Source organism: Gobio gobio (assembly GCF_949357685.1).
Source record: "Gobio gobio genome assembly, chromosome: 7".
NCBI lineage: Eukaryota > Metazoa > Chordata > Actinopteri > Cypriniformes > Gobionidae > Gobio > Gobio gobio.
Window position 1 is genome coordinate 4523565 of NC_137103.1, and position 25613 is coordinate 4549177.

At 40.4% G+C, this 25613-nt stretch overlaps 1 protein-coding gene across 3 annotated transcripts in view; it reads right to left on the reverse strand.

Moving 5' to 3' along the window:
- LOC307128949 (sterile alpha motif domain-containing protein 3) overlaps positions 1 to 25613 on the reverse strand; it is a 34742-nt gene that overhangs the window by 867 nt on the left and 8262 nt on the right. For all 3 annotated transcript variants that reach the window (XM_079821036.1, XM_079821037.1, XM_079821038.1), the window contains 3 exons: positions 21252 to 22495; positions 20993 to 21148; positions 5556 to 5648 (listed from right to left, as the gene is read on the reverse strand). In XM_079821036.1, the coding sequence (XP_079677162.1) occupies positions 5556 to 5648; positions 20993 to 21148; positions 21252 to 22495 (1493 nt within the window). The remainder of the gene's footprint in view (positions 1 to 5555; positions 5649 to 20992; positions 21149 to 21251; positions 22496 to 25613) is intronic.

A 25613-nucleotide genomic window follows, 5' to 3' on the forward strand; every position in this document is an offset into this window, starting at 1 on the left:
ATTTATCCTTCATGTCTGAGTCTGAATGAATTAATTCCGATTGAAACTAAAGGTGTGCATGTAATCATAGCCAGTGCTTTAGGTAAACATATTTAAAGGGGTGGTAAACCACGATTTCACTATTCTAACTTTAGCTAACGTGTAATGTTGCTGCTTGAGCATAAACAACATCTGCAAAGTTACAACGTTCAAAGTTTAAAGCAAAGGGAGATATTTGCTTTTAAAGAAATCAGTTTCTAAGAACTACAGCAAACGGCCAGTAGGCGACTACACACATTCCTCCAGGGCTTGCTGACATCACCAGGCTCAATATTTACATAAACCCCTCCTCCGAGAATATTAAATAAGGGGGGGTGAGGCCATTTTGTATCGCGGCGCTGTTGTGGTATAGTTAGGCTGGAGTGTTGTTGCCGCGATGCAGAGGAAACGCTGTTATATTCATCCGGATTGCAGGTCTGGGGTACTTGCTCTGTTCAGCCTTCATAGGGACGGGGGTGCGTTGCAGAGCGTTTAACATACAGCATGTTATATGCACGTGTGTTTGAGTCAGCGGGGAATCAGGCGCTCGCGGGGCTTCCTGCAGCACATCTAACAGAGGAAAACATCCACCGTCTTCGCGATTTCAATGCCAGATTTGCACAACGTCAGCAGCGTGAAAAAAACACTGCCGGTGCGTGGATGCATGACGCGCGCGCTGCACATTTCACGGAGGACAACACAAACTTCCACAAACTTCGCGAGTTCAATACAGGATATGCACAACGGCTTGTCCTGAAAGCTGGATTTACAAACAGAAGCTGTTCACGGGCCACAACCTGTAAGTCTGATTTATTTTTCATCGATGTGTTTTCCTGTAATAGGTTGTAGCAAGGAAGTAAACAGATGACAACGCTGTTCTGCAAACCAGTCTGTTAAAAGCTCATTCATACTTAACGTTATCCGACGAACACCTAACATTACAAACACTAACGTTAAAATCTCAACAGCGAACCTGGCATTAGTGTAAATGATTCTTTGATTAGAGCTTTTATGTATTGTTTATCTACAGGCATGCTAAACATGGTTCTGTGTGTGATTTGGCTAACTTACTAGTTAAAGCCAGTGCTTAGTGTTCGTTTTGGGTTAGTTCTTGTGACAGATATTTGGCTATAATCGTTCTAAAAATACAAAAGTTAAAGTGCCATTCAGTAGCGCTCACTATAGATCCGCAGTCTTTACTCTTGAGGACTGAACAGGTTCTGCTCGATCATCTTCACTCAAATGTTCTGGGTCTGATTCGGGCTCATATGGTTTTATTGACGCCGTTGTTTCTAACACTGACCAAAGCACAGTCTACCGGTAAGATAAGGGGCGTGACGTTTCCGACATACGTGCACTAGGCGTTTAGCGAATCACAACACACTGGGCCAGCTGACCAATCAGAGCCCACTGCGTATTTTTGAGGGACTGGCTTCATACAACTAGGAAAGCATCAGACCGTTTTACAAGGAGGGACAGAGCAGTGTAGAATAAAGGTCAAATATATGAAAAATAAGGCAATTTTTTTTAAAACGAAGCATGAACACATGTTACAGTGCACCCCACAAACACAATCAAGCCTTCAAAAGAATGTGTTTTACCACCCCTTTAAAAATCAGGGGCCGTATTCACAAAACATTTGGTCTTACCAATAAAGGTCTTTAAGTCTGAATTTTTCATATACGTTTTTCGTATTCGGTGGCTCTGAATTGTCAAAACCCCTCTCAAAATGCTTGCTACGGATGTGGAATCCGATCTGAATTATTTATGACGGACGAAAATTTCGGACTCAGTGTGCAAGGACCTTAAGAGTTCTCCTAAACATTTAAAGTTCTCAGTTAAGTGTTTTCTACGGTGGCCAAGAAGTGCAAAACAAATCACAATTCTAAAAACAAAATAACTAATTATAAACGCAATGACAAGTCCAAAAACAAATTAACAAGTTAGAAAACACAATAACAAATCTGAAAACAAAATAACAAATCAGAAAACACAACGACAAGTCAGACAAAACGGAAAAGGTAGGTATATGTGGCGAATGGAATACTGACCGCTGATTGGACATGACATCTGTCAATCAAGTCATGCAGAACGGAGCTATGGCTACAGCAGCTGCGGCAGGAGAAAGTTGATTTGCGTGTGCATGTGTAAATATTAGAGCGTCTCTTTTTTAAGGGCTAATTTAGTGCGATTAATTATGGAAAAAGAAAAACTTTCATATTAAATATGCCTACCACTGTCTGGTTGAACCCGATCTGATAAGTGAGAGAGCAAGCAAGTTCGAGTCTCTCTTTTCCCATCCCTTTCTCTTTCATATACCCATCGCTTATTAGCTTGGAGAGGGCGAGAGGCATTTAATTTTAAATTAAAATAAAGTGTCTAACAGGTAGCCTACTTAATAGACCTACAATATGATAATCTTTTGCACTAAATGGCATCTAGAATCTAGAATAGGCTATTCCGGCCGCGAGTTCGAGCCCCGCTCAGAACAGGATTCTAACATGATGATAGATAAGCCTACATTACATTATATAGTTAATCCTAAATAGATTTCATTGCGGGTATAACAGTTTAGTATGTTTGTTATTTGTCTATTGTTATCATAATTACACAATATTCTTGTGTATTGTTTTACTATTTTTGTATGTATTTTTCAGAACCACAAACTTGCAGCATTTATAGTGGAGAATAAATGTTGAAGAGGAAACATCAGAGTTCTTATAGCATTCTAACTGGATGTGCCATAGTGGTTGCAACCAATTACAACGAGCCAAACTACATACTCCAGAATATATAAATCAAGAAAAGTTTCGATTGGCAAGGAAAGGGAATTTACACGATGCATGTACACTGCATGCTATTAGAGTAATGTTTTGTTTTATTGAGTATTGATATGTGAAATTATAAAGACAAAATGACACAAACGTCCATTAATGATACTGTGCAATATCATTGATGAAAAAAGACGAGACAAAACGATCTTAGATCAAACGTAGTTATAAATGAGACCCCTGGAATGTTGGGACATTATAACTGCTTTCTAATAGTGTTTGTGTTTGTTTTTTGCAAAGTGAGTGACATAATAATTTTAGCTTGCAGCTTTGCAGATCATAAAAAAAAAACAATTATTATCGTAGACTATATATCTCTAATATTTACACAAGCACATGCGAATCAACTTTCTCCTGCCGCAGCTGCTGTAGCCATAGCTACGTTCTGCATGACTTGATTGACAGATGTCTCGTCCAATCAGCGGTCAGTATTCCATTCGCCACATATACCTATCTTTTCCGTTTTGTCCGACTTGTCGTTGTGTTTTCTGATTTGTTATTTTGTTTCCGGAATTGTTATTGTGTTTTCTAACTTTTTAATTTGTTTTTGGGACTTGTCATTGCGTTTATAATTTGTTATTTTGTTTTCCGAATTGTGATTTGTTTTGCACTTCTCGGCCACCGTAGTTTTCTCTCAAAACCCATTCACAAAGCTGCTGAGACCAACTTTTACTAAGGAATAGAGAGAAGTCTTAAGCTAAGAGTAAAGCCCAATTTATACGTCTGCGTCGTGTGTACGCCATAGCTAGCCTGGATGTTTGAGTTCGGGAAGTTCGGTCTGGACTTGATCTGTTGTGGATCTGTTCGGACCAATGAAATTGTCAGGGCGGGCTTTAGACGATGATGGACAGATGATCAAAAGTAGCGTAATCATCAACGTCACCAAAGAGCGCTTGGGTTGAATTCGTTCTAAACCTAAACTGAGAACTGTGATTGGTCTGCCAGAACCCCTCCCTCAGGGCTACACATGCTCCCTCTGCATGGGTAATTGGACAACGATGCAGAAGTATAAATGAAAATCAACGCAGAAGTACAAATCAGCCTTAAGGCCGTGTGTCCACCAAAGATTTTTTTCACGCGGCTGGCCGGCGTATTCAATTGTTTTCAATGGGAGCAACGCGTTTTTTGAACTCCATGAGCATAACGAGGCGCTGAGTGAGTATTTCCCGCTCAATCACTGAGCGTTTTTACTGGTCGCCGAGAGTTGATGAATGTTCAACTTTGAGCAAAACGCAGTGCTCATCACTGTCACTTTTCACCCAGCCGTCCAATCAGAGTGGAGCAGGGGCGGGACAAAAAAACCCGCCACATTCTGCTTGTACAACGTCAACAGATGAAAACAAGCAGCATAATAACAGAACAAATAATTTAAAACAAGGGCCAGAGCAAATACTTTACATTATATCAGCATTTTTATATAGAATCAATACAGAAACAAACTCTCTGCGAAATGAGATACTAGTAAAACTTCCGCAGATATTCTGTATCATAACAAGCACTGAGTCTCAACTGAAAAAAATGCTGCGCTGCCAAAACGCTCTCAAGCGCTCACAGCGAGAAGTTTCCGCTGGATAAAATGGGATATGTCAACGCATTTTCTTATGCCTACAGTGATTAGGGTGACCAGATTTCTGAAATGAAAACCGGGGCGATTTCCTATTTGAGTGGTCAAAATATCACTAAAATCTAATTTGTTATTATATTTTAATTAAAAAATACCAGGGACAATACAATTTTGAATGTTTTGCTGTTGTTGTTATAGGCTCCATATATTATTATTAACATGAATAATTACTATGATTTAGTTTGATTATTAGGATTTTTGGCCTGGATTTAATACAATTCAACGCACCCACAAAAAAACAAACAAACAACAAAAACAATGAAAACTGTTAATAGTAACCACAAGCAGTTCAAAACAATATTATAACATGACTTAACAAAAACATTACAAAAATAAAATAAATATGATAAATAAAACTATTTAACAAATATTTTAACATTTATAATTGTATTTAAAGTTTGTACTATATAAATTACTTTTTTAATTAAAATGTTTTATGTTTGTGCTTGCAAATAACTCTTACTATCCCCAGTTGGTCTTGTTATTTTGCATTTTAGGCTTATTTTAAGCAGAAAGTATGTGTATTCTGTGTATGTATTTGTTGCAATTGTAACATTAATTGTTTAGGTTTTTTATAGTTCAGATGTGTGGTAATCACTGCGTTGTGACTGGGCACTTTTGGGGACACAACAATCCTGGACCCTATTGAGGCTCTTTTATAAAGCACATACAAACAGTTTTACTTTACTTTAACATGAACAGTTAGTATGTTACTACCTTGAAAGCGATAACGATGTTTCTTTTGATACTATTTGACGATAATGACGCTCTGCCCTTGTTTTCGAGTAGCGGTATTAGCGGCGCGTGCGTGACCAAGTAGAGTCAGCGTATCTCACAGGCTGCTGTATGTTGGTTGGGCGCTTTTTTTCCCCAATATATCTGCGGGTTGTTATGAACAAGCTGTAAACCAGGGACATTTCCGGGGACAGAACACCAAAAACCGGGACTGTACCAGGAAAACGGGGACATCTGGTCACCCTAACAGTGATTGGCTGATGGGGGACGGGTCTCTGTCACTGAAAGTTAGGAGCTACTTTTAGCCTTAAGATGGTTAGTGAATACAGCCCCAGATTGTGTCTTACCAAGCGCTCTTTAAAGAGATCTTCCTCGTTTTCTCTGAGTTGCACCATTAAGGAACGGATAGCAGCCTCTCTCCTTCTATCCACAGAATAATCCTGTAAAGACAAAATGAGGATAGCTTTTTAATAAATTCATCTCTGAAAACAATGAAAGATGAGGTTTATAACTGCACCAATTACATATTTCTACCCAGTTGAATTAAAATGAGATATTATCCATTTAAAAAAATATTAATTTGAAATTGTATTTCTGGCCTCCTGGTAACACAGAAGAAACAACAAATGTAAGCTGGATCCTGTAACTAAGACACTAAAAGAGGTGTTTCCTGTAATCTCAGAACCTCTTCAAAACATTATTAACTCTTCACTTTCTTTAGGACACATCCCAAAACATTCAATCTGTCAGTTATCAAACCCCTGATCAAGAAGAGCCAGCTTGACCAAGGAGATCTGGTTAATTATTCAACGCTCTCAAGCCGAGTTGATCATTTTCTTTGTGTGAGTAATTCAATATGGAGATGTTTTATTAAAGTCTTCATGTATTGTGTTGTATACCCTGAGGAAGGCTCTTAAGCAGAAACACATTGGACATTTTTAGAAATAATTATAAAACGCTCTCAACCCTCCAATTTATGTCCAAAATTTTAGAAAAAGTATTTGATTTGATGCTGACAGAATGGTTTTACAAAGCTTTAAATGGTATAGCACCTCAATTATTTTGGGCCGAGTGGATTTTGCATACAAATGTGCAATTTACCCTCTGTGTTGTGTGCGAAGAAGATGGTTGAAAATAATTGTGTCGCTTATCGTGTGTATATTTCTACATTCATCATGGCACAGAGAAAATACATTCATTCTTCAAGAAAACTGGCAGCCAACAACCACAGTTAAGGAGTTGAATTGAACATTAAATAATTTTTCTACATTGTCTTGTAGTAATATTGTGTGCCTTTCAGATGAATATTCAGATTAATTATCTCCAAGTACAAGCAGAGATTGGTCTAGTGAGGCATACAATTGTATTGAAGGAGGTATGCGGATAGCTAAAGCTGAGTCCAAATCATCAGTCCTCCTTGATCTATCTGCTGCCTTTGACACGGTCAATCATCAAATTGTTCTGTCCACCGTCTTATCACTGGGCATCACAGGGACTCCGCTCCATTGGTTTGAATCTTATCTCACAGGTAGGTCCTTCAAGGTTGCCTGGAGAGGAATCCCAAGCGCATCAACTGACCATGGGGGTTCCTCAGGGCTCAGTGCTTGGTCCTCTCCTTTTCTCCATTTACACTACTTCATTAGGTCCCATCATACAGGCACATGGCTTCTCATATCACTGCTATGCTGATGATACTCAGCTCTACCTTTCATTCCAACCAGACGACCCCACAGTAGCTGCACAAATCTCCAGCTGTCTGGCTGACATCTCTGCATGGATGAGTAAAAATCACCTACAGCTCAACCTGGCAAAGACTGAGTTCCTCATCTTTCCCGCCAGTCCCACTATGCAACATGATTTCACCATTCATTTAGGTACATCCCTGATCTCCCCTTCAAAATCAGTCAGAAATCTTGGAGTTACATTTGATGACCAGCTGTCCTTCAGAGAACACATTGCTAAGACCGCTCGCTCATGCAGGTTTGCGCTCTACAACATCAGGAAGATCAGACCGTTCCTAACAGAACACGCAACACAGCTTCTTGTCCAGGCCCTGGTTATTTCTAGACTTGACTACTGCAATGCGCTTCTGGCTGGACTCCCCTCTTGTGCGATCCAAACACTTCGAATGATCCAGAATGCAGCGGCACGGCTGGTCTTCAACGAGCCCAAAAGGACCCACATCACACCTCTCTTCATCTCTCTGCTCTGGCTACCACTCGCTGCTCGCTGCTGCGCTGACGCTTGCCTACAGAGCCACCACGTGCTCAACTCCTGCATACTTTGACTCGATTCTACAAATCCACACCCCCACCAGAAGCCTTCGTTCAGCTAAGGAGCGAAGACTTGTGGTTCCATCACAGAGAGGCAAAAAATCCCTTTCCAGAACATTTTCATTCAACGTTCCCAGCTGGTGGAACGATCTGCCCACCGCCATCCGAAACGCAGAATCGTTGACAACATTCAAAGGTCAACTAAAAACTAATCTCTTCCATAAGCACTTAACCTCTTAAAAAAAAAAAAAAAAAAAAAACCTTTCCTTTCCTCTTTCCCTCCCTACTCTAGCCTGTGCTACACTGAGAAATGTACACGGACTAAGTATTTCAGGCACTTGTTGCGCTCACTCGACTCTTCACGACCAATCGCTTATTGTACCCCCAAGTTGTAAGTCGCTTTGGATAAAAGCGTCTGCTAAATGCATAAATGTAAATGTAAATGTAGGTATGCACATTTATCAGCCCATAAAATATACACAAATTATATATTGCTGTTTTGGAGGCTAGAAATCAGTGTCACAATCAATTGTAACACTTTACATTGTGGTTATCATTTATTTATGAATCTATGAATTAGTGTGTTAACATTATTATTGTATTATAAACTAACAATAACAATAAGCAATAGAAAATTGAAAGTGTAGTAAATTCTGTAACTAAAACATTTAATTAATTGTTTTAAATTCCTAAAGCATTTACTCGTGTTAACAAATGGGACTTTTGGAAAGTGTTAGCATGGATGACTATTTTCTAATAATTTATCTTCTACTTATGTTACTGTAGATGTTAGCAGGAGGCTGATGGTGTAAGTGAGAGAGGGCTGAATGTCACTGTACGAGGAAGTAAATGGCAACTTGGTTATTCATTGACAGGGGAGGAGTTTATTAATGTTTGTTTAGACTAATTCATGTTGCATTATGGTCAAAAGATCAACCGGCCAGGGAGAATTACATTAAGGGAGGTCTAGAAAGTTATCCACAACATTTAATTAAAGGAAAGACAGGAGCTTCAATAAAAACTGGTGTTTATTTGCTAGTTTCAGCCTGATGCAGTTCTCATCTTCACGTCCAGCTCCACGTTGTTTAAATATCAAATGCACTGGCGCATCTGTTCACCCATGGGCGTCTGGTCTGAACACCAGGAGCGTTGTTAAAGAGTTGCTATTGTGAGGAACTGAAAACGATTGAAAACGCTGTACTTTTTGTTATTTAACGCATACACTCTTGCTTATTTCACACAGGGATGTGCAGCATCACACAAACATATTTAAATATTATAAATAAAAGGATTCCTCTCTGGAGAAGCGTTCTGGAGAGCGCAACTGGCTTTTAAAGGGAATGGGAGATGAGACTCGCCCAAAGCACACCCATGACTCATTAAGAGCCGAGGGACAACCCTTTTGGACCATGAGCGGACAGTTTTTCCCGTCGTTAAACTAGCAAAAGTGGATACGGACACACCCTAAATGCAACTGCGCCATGAGCTGTTGACCACGATCAGATCATTAAAATAGGGCCCTTTAATGCTGATGATCTGGTGTATGAAATCATCCATCTTCGCTGCCGTCTTCAGACTCAGATAAACTCTGCCTTTGTTTGTAACTACTCCTCAAGCCCGAGCTGGCCCGCTTTGGACCACGGTATTCGGCCGGCCAAAAAACCCTGTCCATTGGCCCAGAGGAGGCCCTGACAAGGCCAGATCAAGCCCTGGAAGTGACAGTGGAAACGCGACTGACCCTGGCATGTACTAGCATGCCCGTCTTTGGCCCGACAATGGAAACGCAGCCTCACATTGAAAACTTCAAAATATGGCATTAATAACAACACCTGTTGATTAGCAACTTTATACTAAAAATGCAAATCAGATTCAATTTCAAACAAAGGAGAGGGAAAACCGAGATGATGCTCTGCTTAGGTAAGCAGATGTAACCTCCCCATCAGCCTGACTTAGACTACCTTTCAGAGGATTAAAAAAACAAAGGTGTTTTCAGTGAAATGACAGATCTAGTAGCAAGATATGAAAAAGTGCTTCAAACTCATCACAGAAACAGAGTCCCAAAAGGAGTACATCTCAGCAAAAAGCCGAGATGATCAGTTGCTCAGGAAATGAAGTCAGGAGTAAAATCATAGATGATGTGAAAGCAGCCACATTCCTCCTGACTCCTCTAAACAGGACCAGCGGTCAATCCTTGTTACGCCCTCTAGGCGTATAAGTCTTGTTTTCTGTGCGTGTTCTGTTGCAGGAGCCTGCTCCCCCATTGGTTCATCCATTTGCACATGCTCCAGCCAATCGCTGCCTGTCTTGTGACCAACCAATCGCACACGGGAACCTGAGATCATCCAGGGCTATAAAAACTCAAGATGGCTGCTATACAAGAGGACCTCATTTGTTTTTTACAGCTCGTGGTTTTTGATGTTAAGCTTTTCAATTTGTTTCCTTTTTTCTTTGGTTTCCCCTTTTTGACTTTGCAAGGTCCCTGGACCTTTTTTGTGTTGTTTGTTTTATTTTTGAATTGGGAACAGGTTAGGGGCCCTGCACATTGTTGCTACACATAGACCTTAACCCTGTATAATAATACCAGGTAAAGAGCTTTGCCACCTGTTGTAAGTTTTTTTGTTGGTTTAAGTTGGACTTTTGGTTTTCCTTGTTTCTTTTTGTTGGCAACACTCTGGTTCCCTTTCCACCCCTTTTATTTGTTTTTCTTTTTCTTTTCTGATGGACTGTAAATACGTTTACCTATCCTCAGTCAAGCTTTACTTATTTTGCTCCAAGCTTGGTTGGTGGTCTGCTTAAGTCTTCTGTTCTCTGTGTATTATGAGTTGTTCTAGTTGATTCTAGATCTAGTTTATGTTGATGTCCCTTAGATACCTCTAGACTAGTTGGGACGTAACAATCCTTCTCCAGTTTGTTGACAAGGATGCCAAGATTCATGAGTGCTTGATTGATGTCTTTCACGCAAAAGACAACTGGTGCTGGCATATCCAGCTATCGACTGGAAACATCAAGAAGTTTGGGCTCTATGTGAAAAATATAAGAGGACATGGCTGTGATGGCTGTGCTGCCATGTCAGGTGTGCAAAGGTGTAAAACAGAGCAGTGAGAAAACACATGAGAGAACATTGCTATGCTCATCGCTTGAATCTTGTTGTCGTTGACATGTGCTACAAGAACACAGCCACACGTAACTGTTTTTGGGTTGGTTGAACAACTCATTCATTAATGGAAGGATCATTGAAAGACATTGCTTCTTCATTGAAGTTCAACAGAAGCTTGTAAGTGGAAAAGACCACAGAAAACCTCAGACCCTAAAATCATTAAGTATAACCAGATGGTCAGCAAGCAACTGCAGAGCTCTTCTGGATCCTCTGTGATTGAGACCCTTGAGCACATTCAGACAGGTGATGGATTTGACGAGGAGTCATCAGGTACTGCAATGGCACTTAGCAAAGCCATTGGTTTTGAGTTCTGCTCACATCTGGTGGCACGGAGTAGAATTCTTCTTTTGTTCTCGCAAGATACCTCCAAAAAGAAGACATGGACATGAGTACAGCTGCCGGTTGAAGACTGTAGGAATCAGCTAGTCTGATGTTGTTTTTGAAGAGATGTGGACTGAAACAGTAAAACTAGCCTCAACCATTAACGTTGAGTTCCAGGAAAACGAGAGCCAGAAAAGCTTTAAAGAGGTTGGATGACATATGGAAAAGCCAAACTCTGCTTTGTCAGAGGAATGAGATGAAAGTCAGTTTCTATTTTGCAACTCTGGACCTCACTGACAGATTCAACAGTCACTACGTTTACATGCAACCAAATAATCCGTTAGTAATCGGATTGACGGCTCAATTGGATTGAAAAGACTTCATGTAAACAGCACACGCATCCAATAGGATACACTGTCAATACACCAATGGCATAATAATTAAGAGACTATTGTTTTTATCCGACCACGCCTGATTAACCGCTCATGTGTGAGTGCGCTCTCAAGGAACGTAATGTAGAACCAACTAGTGTCTAACAACACGGAGACGGATAGCTCTTCACATCAGGATGACCTTGTGTCAAAGAAAGGTAGTAACGTTTCCTCAGTGGTTTGGAAATGGTTTGGATTTGAAAGCTCAGACGTCGAACAAACTTGTCAAATGCAGCATTTGCGACAGAGACACCCAGCTGAATGGGAAGAATGCACAAAGTTAAGAGATGAAAACATGCCAACAGTCAGCCGTCCAAGTGCAACAGGTCCACACAAAATTGCAAAATGCCAGATGCCATTAGCTGTATCATTTTCCAACACCATTCCATGACAAAAAGTCGCCCAGAGGGGCAAAAAGATAAATCACAGGTTCTGTGCCGCTAAGGACATGGTTCCAATATACTCCATCGAAAAACCAGAGTTCATAAAAATGCTGCCCACTGTTGATCCAAGATACAAGTTGCCAAGCTGCCAATATTGTACAGAAGTAGGGATTCCCTGAATGTACATGCATGAGCCTCACAGTCCATTATGTTGACGCAGAATGTAAATTGCAAAAATTTTGCCTTCAGACATGTTATTTTCCAGACGATCACACAGGGGAAATTAATTGTGACCATGGAGCATCTCACGGGTATATTTGTGGCAATAGCCAACAATATATTGTATGGGTCAAAATTATCAATTTTTCTTTTATGCCAAAAATCATTAGGATATTAAGATCATGTTCCATGAAGATATTTTGTAAATGTTCCACCATAAATATATATAAAATTATTATTATTAGTAATATGAATTGCTAAGGACTTCATTTGGACAACTTTAAAGGAGATTTTCTCAATATTTAGATTTTTTTTGCACCTTCAGATTCCAGATTTTCAAATAGTTGTATCTCGGCCAAATATTGTCCTAACAAACCATTTATCTATGGAAAGCTTATTTATTCAATTTCAACAAATTGACCCTCATGACTGGTTTTGTGGTCCAGGGTCACAATTGGTCAAGGGCTAAAAGATGCACTGGCCTGTTGGAAGCTTGTGGAGGATTGACATGTGTGCATCAAGGTTATTATAGTTTTGCATTTTTAAATTAGTTTTTATTTTATTATCGTTTTCGATTTTGCAACAAATTTCAGTTTAGTTTTATAAATTATTTTGATAGTTTTAGTTTAGTTTTTATTTTGTAAACACATTTCTATTTAGTTTTTATATACTTCGTTTCAGTTTTAGTTTTAGTAATTATAGTTTAGCAGTTACCAGAACAAAGTGTAGAGACCAAATCAAGATTTTTAATTTCAGCAAAGTTTAATGTTTGCACCGATTAGAGTTTACTCTTATGCAGACATCTTAATAATATAAATAAAATAATGGAATACAGATTTTTTTATTTAATGCAATGTCAGCAGCTAAGGCTATATTCATGGCAAAAATTAAATTACAAAAATACAAATATCATATAAATACAATAAAACCAAGCAAACAAACATGTCATATATAAGATTTTTTTAAATCAATTTATGATAAAAAAAATCCAAAACCTTTTCATGCATAATCTTACTAAATAGGTTCTTAAGTGAAATAACTTGATAAAAGAGCATTCTTTAACCCAGGACAGTCCAACAAAATATGTTAAAAGGAGATGGGAATCTTACAAAACATGCATAAAGTTGGGTCTTCACCTTTAAGCAAAAAAGCTTGAGTCAAACTATGACCTATATGACAAAAAATGGTCTGAGATTGAACAAAGAACCAAATAAATGCAACGTAAAAATATGAAAGTAAAAATGATCAATTCCAGACAAACTCGTTCATATTAAAGATGAAATATTGTTAAACAATTAAAAGCTTATTTATTTAAAGATTACTTCTTCAGTAGTACAATGTAGGCTAGCAGTGTGAGCACAGCTAAAGTCATCTGACTACAGCCAACACAAACTGTTGTGAAGACAGTGTGATTAAATAATGAAGTGTATATCGTGCGTGCGTGTGTGTGTGTGTGTGTGTGTCCTGGTATTCCCTAGCCTACTTTGTGGGGAAATGTCTCCACACGGATGATAATATTATTAGTAGTAAATGATTTGTAAAAACAATGATAACACCTTTGAGCCTGTCAATATTATGCGAACATGAAATCTCAAACACACAGTAGCACTGGCTACTATTTCTGTTGCACCTGCGTCTCGCGTCGCGTATGTAACGGCATTCTAAAAGCAGTGAGCTTAAGTTCAACGTGCATCTCATTACCTTGTGTCATTTCTCATTTCCCTGCCACGAACGCATTCTTTGTAAACAGCCGTTGAACAGGAATAGCGATGTGTTCACTGCATGCGTCGCGTCAGAGGACAGCGGTTAATCTCCTCAACTCATCACTTCAGGCGCCGCGCTGTAGCTCCATATACACACACTCCCTCAACCGCTACAGGTCAGATTTTCCGCCACAGTAAAGAGAGCTTATTAAATACGAAAACTAATATTTATTTTTGCTAATTATTCTTTTATTTCAGTTCGTTTTTCATTAAGAGTTGTTAGTTTCATTTAGTTTTAGTTTTTCATTTATTATGATTTTTTAATTTTATTTCAGTTTACGAAAATATTTGACCAATAGTTTTAGTCTTAGTTTCAGTTTTCGTTTACGAAAATAACCTTGGTGTGCATGAGCACTGAACATGATCAAAACCATGAAGATGAACAAGTGGACTCATCTTCAGTGCTTTGAGAATTGGCTTCACAATGCCACTGGTAAGTATGATTAATGTAAACAATAAAATCACAAGATTACTTTTTTTTTTTTCAAATTGGCTTGACAATGTTTTTCTATAGGGAATGCTATGAATGATCCAATAATTGACCAAGCTGTGGACCTCTGCAGAAAGCTAGAGAGCACCTTCTCCTACAGCTGGAAGCATAAGAGGGAGTATCTAGCAGCACAAAAGCACTCACTGAAAACAGAGTGTCCCACTAGGTGGCGATCCCGTCAGGCCATGATAGAAACAGTCATTGAGCAGCAGAAGGCCATTGCTCACTGTGGCAAGGGGGGCGTGGTTTCGCACAGACCGGATAAAAACCCCGCAGGAACAGTGTGCCGGGAGAGAGGGAAGCTGAGGACTCATGGGACCTGGCAGAGGAAGTGTTGTCCAGGAGAAAGCTGTTGTTATAGTGACGAGTGTCAAGTTTTGAGTGTTCTTATTGAACGAGTGCGCGTGGCACCAGATTCTGTTTACATTGAGTGAAATAAAAACCCACGAGTTCCAGCTTATTGCCGACCCTGTCTTCTTCCTTTCCTGGGTTTCGGCACCAGTGTTACAATGTTCGTTTTTATGGATGAAAGGAAGAAGACAGGGTCGGCGATAAGCTGGAACTCGTGGGTTTTTATTTCACTCAATGTAAACAGAATCTGCCCTATACATCATATACCCTATACACTCACCTAAAGGATTATTAGAAACACCTGTTCAATTTCTCATTAATGCAATTATCTAATCAACCAATCACATGGCAGTTGCTTCAATGCATTTAGGGGTGTGGTCCTGGTCAAGACAATCTCCTGAACTCCACACTGAATGTCAGAATGGGAAAGAAAGGGGATTAAAGCAATTTTGAGCGTGGCATGGTTGTTGGTGCCAGACGGGCCGGTCTGAGTATTTCACAATCTGCTCAGTTACTGGGATTTTCACGCACAACCATTTCTAGGGTTTACAAAGAATGGTGTGAAAAGGGGAAAACATCCAGTATGCGGCAGTCCTGTGGGCGAAAATGCCTTGTTGATGCTAGAGGTCAGAGGTCATGGGCCGACTGATTCAAGCTGATAGAAGAGCAACTTTGACTGAAATAACCACTCGTTACAACCGAGGTATGCAGCAAAGCATTTGTGAAGCCACAACACACACAACCTTGAGGCGGATGGGCTACAACAGCAGAAGACCCCACCGGGTACCACTCATCTCCACTACAAATAGGAAAAAGAGGCTACAATTTGCACAAGCTCACCATAATTGAACAGTTGAAGACTGGAAAAATGTTGCCTGGTCTGATGAGTCTTCGATTTCTGTTGAGACATTCAGATGGTAGAGTCAGAATTTGGCGTAAACAGAATGAGAACATGGATCCATCATGCCTTGTTACCACTGTGCAGGCTGGTGGTGGTGGTGTAATGGTGTGGGGGATGTTTTCTTGGCACACTTTAGGCCCCTTACTGCCAACTGGGCATGGTTTAAATGCCACAGCCTACCTGAGCATTGTTTCTGACCATGTCCATCCCTTTATGAGCACCATGTCCCCATCCTCTGATGGCTACTTCCAGCAGGATAATGCACCGTCACAAAGCTCCAATCATTTCAAATTGGTTTCTTGAACATGACAATGAGTTCACTGAACTAAAATGGCCCCCACAGTCACCAGATCTCAACCCAATAGAGCTTCTTTGGGATGTGGTGGAACGGGAGCTTCGTGCCCTGGATGTGCATCCCACAAATCTCCATCAACTGCAAGATGCTCTCCTATCAATATGGGCCAACATTACTAAAGAATGCTTTCAGCAGCTTGTTGAGTCAATGCTACGTAGAATTAAGGCAGTTCGGAAGGCGAAAGGGGGTCAAACACAGTGTTAGTATGGTGTTCCTAATAATCCTTTAGGTGAGTGTATATATATATATATATATATATATATACAGGGAGTGCACAATTATTAGGCACGTTGATTTTCTGATCATATTTTTTTTCCAGGCACATTTGACCAATTCCAAACCACAGTAATCCTAATAACTACTATTGATTTAGTATTTAATAATGTATAAGTGATATATAATTGTTCATGAAGGCTGGAAATGAAAATCACCTTATATTCAGGTGTGCAGAATTATTAGGCATGTTTTCTTTTACAGATAAAATGAGCCAAAAAAGAGATTTAACTCAGACTGAAAAGTCAAAAAGTATTAAATGCCCATGAGAAGGATGCAATACTAATGCAATACTAGACATTGCAGTTAAGGCATGACCATTGGACAGTGAAATGCTCGTTGGGTCAGCAGGATCTGACAAAAACAGGTGGTGAAGAAAAGACACCTGTTAACTGCAAAAGAATTAAGAATTAAGGGTGAAACCATCAGGAAGCCTTTAGTCTCCAGCGCCACCATTTTCCAAAGCTGCAACCTACCTGGAGTCTCCAGAAGTGCAAGGTGTCAGGATCTCAGAGACTTCAGTTAGGTAAAGAATCCTAAAAAATGACCCCCACTAGATAAGAATCACAAGCTGAAGTGTTGTAAAATACACGAAGAAGGTTTTTTTATAGGCTTTATGGACAGATAGGTTGAGAATGACTCTTGAAGGACCAGCACCACATCCTCTAGTACCACTGTTTGAAGAATTAATCTGCCAGAATCTGGCAGTACGTTTTGGGAGTTCATTTTTAGTCCATCTCTGCAAAACGGACTTCAGGATGGACAAAAATGAACTCCCAAAACATACTGCCAGATTCTGGCAGATTAATTCTTCAAATTGGATTAGTGGTGCTAGAGGATGTGGTGCTGGTCCTTCAAGAGTCATTCTCAACCTATAAAACCTATAAAGCCTATAAAAAAGCAGGCTTCATGTATTTTACAACACTTCAGCTTATGATTCTTATTTAGTGGGGGTCATTTTTTAGGATTCTTTACCTAACTGAAGTCTCTGAGATCCTGACACCTTGCACTTCTGGAGACTCCAGGTAGGTTGCAGCTCTGGAAAATGGTGGCGCTGGAGACTAAAGGGTTCCTGATGGTTTCACCCTTAATTCTTCACCTTAATTCTTAATTCTTTTGCAGTTAACAGGTGTCTTTTCTTCACCACCTGTTTTTGTCAGATCCTGCTGACCCAACGAGCATTTCACTGTCCAATGGTCACGCCTTAACTGCAATGTCTAGTATTGCATTAGTATTGCATCCTTCTCATGGGTCCTTCTCATCCTTCTCATTCAGTCGGAGTTAAATCTCTTTTTTAGCTCAATTTATCTGTAAAAGAAAACATGCCTAATAATTCTGCACACCTGAATATAAGGTGATTTTCATTTCCAGCCTTCATGAACAATTATATATAACTTATACATTATTAAATACTAAATCAATAGTAGTTATTAGGATTACTGTGGTTTGGAATTGGTCAAATGTGCCTGGAAAAAAAATATGATCAGAAAATCAACGTGCCTAATAATTCTGCACTCCCTGTATGTATATATGTATATGTATATATATATATATATATATATATATATATGTATATGTATATATATATATATATATGTATATATATATATATATATATATATATATATATATATATATATATATATATATATATATATATATATATATATATATATATATATATATATATATATACCCTACCATATATAATACTTTATTGTAGAGCTGCGTGCAGCACGTTGACTGGCTCAGCAACTCTCTCACATGACAACGAACAAATTAAAACATGGGGGTGTTTCTCCATATGCGTTCCTCTGTGTACTCGCGATCCCATGGAAACATCATAAGTCAGATGACGGAGAAGACGGCTGACCGAGTTTACCAGGACTTCATTGATGGTTAGAATCATGAACACGGTCACCTGCACAAATTTGTCCAAAACTCATGCAGTAAAGTTAACTCTGATAAGAGTCAATGTTCTTAACACAACGCTGTCAATCACGGAGACCTAACTCTTCAAATACGTTTTTTTGTCATGTGTAACCAATCCTACTCGCCCTCCTACGAGTGGGACTCGAACCGGGGGTCTCCGGCGTGGGAGGCGGTCGCTCTAACAAGGAGGCTAAAGACCGCAGGAGTGAGGTTTACTCGCACAGCTCTTACTGGCCTACAACAGTTAAGCATGTAAGGAGCCTTGCAACTAAGGACAGCTAAACTAGCTGGCTATCTCAGCACAAGGCCATTGAAACTCTACAGAGGAGCCTTGGTAGAGAGAGATGATGTCCAAGGGCAAATGAACTACACATTCTGTGCTACGTACAGATTAGTGGCAGGTGTTTACCTCTAGGCCGATGTTTTGCCACACCTTGCACTCCTGTCCATAATCTTAATCACATATTAAGGAACAGGTATGCCAAATATGTTTGATGGGTTAAATTGAAATAAGGATAGTTTGCATGCCCACTAAACAGCAGCTATCCTTTTTTAAATTGAGGTTCCTATCACAATTCAGAGGAGCATGAAAGAGGCTGGACATACCCCACTCCTTGGATTAATCTAGTCTCGCCTTCATCGGGACCTCGATGATCCCCAAGGACTTGGAGCCTTCAACATACAGCCCGAGGAGGAGAGGAAAAGGAAAGGGCAAGATGTCAAAGTAGTGCAGAGGGAGGAGCAATGGGCCAGATTCCAGCGAGAGGTATAACCAACTAATTTTCCTCTTAGAAGAAAATGTTAAAATTTGCATTATTATTATCATTTGCACTCCTGAACAGACTCCATGGCCTGATGGAGGCAAGGTTGGAGTAGGTTCTTCTTAAAAGGATGTTGATCTGTGCATTGTGGGTCATCCACCCTTGCATAACTGGCCTGGAAAAAACACCTTCACATGAGGTTCCATGATCTGGACATCCTTGGAGCCTTCAGTGTCTAAGGACTACAAACAGCCCTCAACATGAGAATGTGGTCCTGCAAGAGTTGTGCTCTTTCAAGAATCATGTCCTTACTGGGGCATTCCCGGTAGGTGAAATAACGTGATTATGACTACAATCAGCACACTAATGCCATGGTAAACCAAATATTGTTTCAAGAACAAGTTCCAGGAGGAGCTCATGAGTCTGCTGGCAAGTGAGTTTGATGAGTGGGACAACCTCTACCCCTTCCTGAGCCTTCTTGCGAGAATTGCACTTGTTATCCCCATTTCCACAATTAACTGAACGTGATTTCTCGACCATGAACAGGGTAAGTGCACCACTTTGAAAAGCACAACAAACAATTATGCACTTTCTTTGCATTGCGTAGTTTGTGGTAGTTTGTTTTTGCTTTATTTTTAGGTAAAAACAGACCTCATAAACCAGCTTAAAGGAGAGTACCTCTCTGCCTGTCTGAGGATCTCCATAAATGGACCCCAAACAGAGGCCTTCCCTTATGAAAGGCATGTTCAAACAAAGGGTGCAAAATGTGCCACAAGATGTGTAATTATGTAAATAAAGTGCTTCGCAATTTGAAAAATGTGCATGGTAACACTTTAGGGTCAAATTCTCACTATTCAGTTTTCAGTCACATGACTGTCAAAAGTATTCTTCACTTTTTATGCGCATGTGAGGGTCAGCGTACAGTGCATGTGATGTGAAGTTCGTCACCAGAAGAGTGTACTGTACGTGCACCAGATTTTTATAACCACTTTGTAACAACAGTGGGACGTTCTAAAATGCTTAATGTGAAAAACACATAAGGTGATGATACATGGGGCAACTTTTTTGAGAAATTTTGCTGGGCAATGTTACAAAGAAATGTTGCTTGGCCACTTTCCCATTGGGAATGGGCAACAAATTTCTATCTGGATACTTTAGATCAGTCACGGGCCCCGTGTCTTACCTGGTTGCCCGTTGACGGCAACATTGCCTAGTAACATTGCTCAAAAAGTTGCCCTGTGTATCATCACCATTAGGGTGGGTTGCACCAAGAAGGATTAAATTAAGCAAAGTTTAACGCTTTGTTGATATGGGTTTTATTTGAAATCGAGTTGTGTTGCACCACTTAATTTTAAACACAGATTAAATACACAGAAAGAGATGCTTAAACCTTATTGGTGCAACCCACCCTTAAAATGCCTTAATGTACTAAAACAGTGATATTAAAAGATCAAATTCATTTCTGCATGCTATATACAGGCGAGCAGATGAGCCCAGAATATGAACGCAACACATTTTCTTTATAATGGGTTTCGATGGAAAAACACTTAACAAGAAACCTCATGTTGCATTTATATTGTGTTCCTCTGCTTGCCTGTACAAAGTATGCATCATCCATAAGGTGATATTGAATTTGGTCTTACTACATAAATACTGACTACAAACCTGGTAAAATGACTGGCGGGCTATGGAGGAAAGCCTTGTTTTGCCCTCCAGGTGGGCGTTCCTATAGGGGTGTGACGTCACGTGAAAACTATGAATTAACATTAGCATGCATATTAGTAGGATATTGGCTGTTTATTAGTACTTATAAAGCACATATTAATGCCTTATTCTGCATGACCATATTCTATATCCCCTAATCCAACCCAATTCCTACCTAATACCTACCAACTACCTTATAAGCAGTGATTAGGAATTTATTGAGGCAAAAGTCATAATTAATAGTTAGTAAATAGTGAGAATTAGACCCTAAAGTGTTACCATTTGCATTGGAGCATATTTTTGTGTTGTTTTGTATCATAGTATTAGTTCCCCCTGCAACTCGCCTAGTATTGATGAACCCTGCCTTATATTTGATGAATTATTTTCCTGTTTATTACTGTGAAGGTGCTTTGAAAGAATCTGTATTGTATAAAGTGCTCAATAAATCTTGACTTGACGTTTATTCATACCTCCAGCAGCATGTTCCTTATTCGCTGAACATTAATTTTTGCAGGCCCTCTTCTTGACAACATCAAGGATATTATTTTCGGGAAGTACTGGTCCAGTTTTGCCATGAATGTTTCCTCCAGGGTAACTGTGGTGATCCTTGTGAACTCTTTGTTTATCTGCAGAAAACAAGGCACAAATAAAGAAGGCGCAATTTGTTAATGTAGAAAATTTACTTTAATATAGCACATACCGTGAACAATTTAATGAACAAGTATTTACCTGATCTGAACAGAAAAGAGCAGGCCACCTGTCTTTTACGTCATTGACTGATGGTGCTTGAATGACAATTTCCTGCCTGCGGAAGGAGAACGTCTTTGCCATTTTCTCACAGATGATCTGATAGTTGTTCCTCATCTGTACTTCATTAAGGAGCTCCAGTCGTTCACGCTCCAAGCTTACTTCGGTTTCTCCTTGTGGGTGAGGAGGCAAAAAGTTCACCTCTGCCTTTCTTGGCTTTTTGATATTCTTCGCTGGTGCCTTTTCATGCGCTCGCTTCTTTTTGAGAGAGTTCACATCGAGCTCAGGGCATCCAAGCCCTCTCAGCTTTGTTCTATAGTTGCCCATTTTATATTTTAGTCGTTGTCGCCATCCATAGCATCCATTATATGAGCCCGGTTCTTTAAGGCAAGGATGTTTCTGAATCAGCGCCTCAATGACATCCGACAATTGTGCGCTTGTTGGATAGGCCACATACTGAAAGATGGTTTCGGCCAGTTTCTCCAGGATGTCTGGAAGGATTGAGGCGAAGTTGAGTTGAAATCCATCCTTCTTGAAAGCTTCATTTCCTGATGCAAGCACAAGTTCTGTATCATATGCAAAGCGAGGTACTGGGAACTTAGCGGGCCAACGCTCTGAACGCTGAGCATTGGGTTCAGGTGACGAAATAATCTGAGTATCCTGTGATCCAGGAGAGGAACTGCTGTTAGAAGGATAGATGGAGGTCACTGAAGCACAGACCGAGGATGCTGAGGATTGGATGGAGGTCACTGAAGGACAGACCGAGGATGCTGGGATTTGGATGGCGGTCTTTGAAGCACAGACCGAGGATGCTGGGATTTGGATGGCGGTCTTTGAAGCACAGACCGAGGATGCTGGGGTTTGGATGGCGGTCTTTGAAGCACAGACCGAGGATGCGGAGGATTGGATGGAGGTCTTTGGTGCATTTTTAATGGAATTATCCACATTGGTAAAGGTCAGAGTAAGTGTAGGAGCTTCTAAAAGGTGAATGACCTTAATGGTGTCCTTGTCCTTGATTTCACTTGTTGAGGTAAGAGAGAAATACTCTTCTCCGAAATCTGGATCCTTGTAATGCAAAGTAAACCTCCCACCGAGGCCAAATGTCTTCCTCACAATACACTCAAGTTCATTCACAGTCCCAGGGATTCCACGAGGCAAGTCCAGTTTGCGAATGTCATGTTCCTGAAGAATGATACGAAGTTTGGCTGGATGAGACACTGGAGCATCTGTAAGAAAACCACACCAGTTACAGTCCAATAACACCCATTAAAGGGGACCTATTATACAAAATTTACTTTTATGAGGCATAAATGTGTCCACAGTGTGTCTAAACAACCAGCCTATAATGGTAAAATCCACCCAATACTTTTTATAATCCCCATCAATCATTAACAATCTCTCATAACGCGCAGTTTCATATCAAGAGTCGAGAAACCCCGGCCATGGTTGTTGATGATTGGCCCTTTTAGCACAAAGACCACTATTTCTGTTTACTCGCTGTATCAGCAAAAGAGTATTACAATGTCTGCGATGTTGGATGTACCAACGAACATACGAGTCTCATAGACTCCCGGCATTAGAGCCACAGAGGACATCGATGATGAATGTAATTTTCAAAGGAAAGGTGCAGAAGAATCTCACAGGTAGGTCTTTCCAGGTTGCCTGGAGAGGAGAGGAATCCAAAGTACATCAACTGACCACGGGGGTTCCTCAGGGCTCAGTGCTTGGACCTCTCCCCTTCTCCATCTACACTACTTCATTGGGACCCATCATACAGGCACATGGCTTCTCATACCACTGCTATGCTGATGACAGACAACTCTACCTTTCATTCCAACCAGACGACCCCACAGTAGCTGCACAAATCTCAAGCTGTCTAGCGGACATCTCTGCATGGATGAAAGAACATCACCTGCAGCTCAACCTGGCAAAGACTGAGTTTCTCGTCTTCCCTGCCAGTCCCACTATCAACACAACTTCACCATCCAGTTGGGTACATCCTTGATTTCGCCATCAGTCTGTCAGAAAACTTGGAGTAACATTTGATGACCAGCTGTCCTTCAAAGAACACATTTCAAAGACTCTGTCATGCAAGTTTGCGCTCCACAACATCAGGAAGATCAGACCATTCCTAATAGAGCACGCAACACAGCTTCTTGTCCAGGCCATGGTTATTTCTAGACTTGACTACTGCAATGCGTTTCTGGCTGGACTCCCCTCTTGTGCGATCCAAACACTTCGAATGATCCAGAATGCAGCAGCACGTCTGGTCTTCAACGAGCCCAAAAGGACCCACATCACACCTCTCTTCATCTCTGCTCTAGCTACCACTCGCTGCTCGCATCAAGTTTAAGGCGCTGACGCTTGCCTACAGAGCCACCACGAGCTCAACTCCTGCATACTTTCACTCGCTCCTACGAGTCTACACCCCCACTAGAAGCCTTCTCTCAGCAAAGGAGCGAAGGCTTGTGGTACCATCACAGAGAGGCAAAAAATCCCTTTCCAGAACATTTTCATTCAACGTTCCCAGCTGGTGGAATGGTCTTCCCACCGCCATCCGAAACGCAGAATCATTGACAACATTCAAAAGTCAACTAAAAACTCATCTCTTCCGTGAGCACTTAACCTCATATTTTTTTGTTATTTAAATTTTTTTAATTGTTCTTCCCTTTTTCCCTCCCTACTCTAGCCTGTGCTACACTGAGCAATGTACATGGACTCAGTATTTCAGGCACTTGTTGCGCTTACTTGACTCTTCATGACCAATCGCTTCCTGTACTCCCAAGTTGTAAGTCGCTTTGAATAAAAGCGTCTGCTAAATGCATAAATGTAAATGTAAGAATGTTGGTTAAATTGTATATATTTGCGCAAGTAATTTTACGCATGACCGCTTCACCAACGAGGGTCAGTACAACACTGGATTTACAAAGAGGTTGTTTCTGAAGGATGGGTCAATACCAACACTTTGTGCGTTAACATATCCAGAACACGAGAGGATGGCACTTCATATTCTGTGAATGTTTCCAAAAGTCCAGCTGAATGCTGTACGGCTAATATGGCTACAGTTACCATAGTCTCTGACTGTATTCACAGAGACTAGAGCTGTGGCGTTAGTTTTATCCTGAAAACACCTTCTACGTAATTCATAAACACACATTTATTTAGCATTGTATAGTCAGGTGACAGACGTTTTACGTTCCCACAAAAGTACCGATACAACCATTTATAGATTAACATGACGGCACATGCTAGTCAATGAGTTGAATCAACGTAACTCTACAACAACTAACGTTACATAAATGATCCACTAAGCATTCAGAAACTAACAGGTGCGTCTAAAAGCTACAACCTTGCATCTGTGTCCGACTTCAAACATGTAAGTCTTCACACTACAACTGGTTATTTATGACATTTTGGCTGAGTGAGATTGGCCAGTTTTGTTGTTGATGTTGTATCTGAAGCTTGTGTAAAAAAGCCACCGTCTTCAGGAAGGGGGGCGGGAGCAGCAATCATCTTTTACTCACCCTGCTGTTGTTCCAATGCCCAATGTCCTTCTATCTTCTATGGAAAGTGTTCAGAGGCATACTGTAAGGTTTTTGCGAGAAAAAAACTTATTATTCAGTCAAAATACTGAGCTCGGCCGTTACTCTGTGCGCGTTCCTGAGTGCGTGCGGGTCGTCCTGAACACTTTACATATATGGCGCGTGTCTCACTGTATCATTGCGTGATACAATTTTTAAAAATCCTTTTCATAAAGTTTTAGCCTGGTCGCCATTTGCTGCCATTATATGGAGGAGCACGTGCAGGACGTTTTTCTAAATTTCTGCTTTTGAGGTCCATAGGGCATTAGAACAACAGTAGGGTGAGTAAAAGATGGCTTTATCTTCATTTCAGGGTGAACTATCCCTTTGAAGATAATGTCAGTTATAACGGCCCACGTATTAAAAATTGGTTGGGTTTAAATTGGGCTCAGGCTCCTAATTACTGTTAAGGCTCTTTCAAAGCAAATATTTCGCGTCAAAATCACTTCATCATTCATTAATTGAACATTGGTCTGGGGAGTCTGCTCTGTATTTTCTACTGCACAAGAGGTGTGATAAACGAGCATAGTTCAAATGTCTCTGTACGAAATTGGATAGTCCTTCAAACAATTAGACAAACAATCCATTGCTTCTCTATCCGTTAAACCCGCCAATAGCACGCCAGGTGGATAAGCCAGTTTGTGATTAGTCCCCACAAATTTGTAACAGAAGCAGGATAGAAATATGTACCGGTTTCCAGCCTGAGCTGCGGGAAGAAATCAAATCGCCGGCAGATCGAGCTGGGTTTACTCAGTCTTAAAGA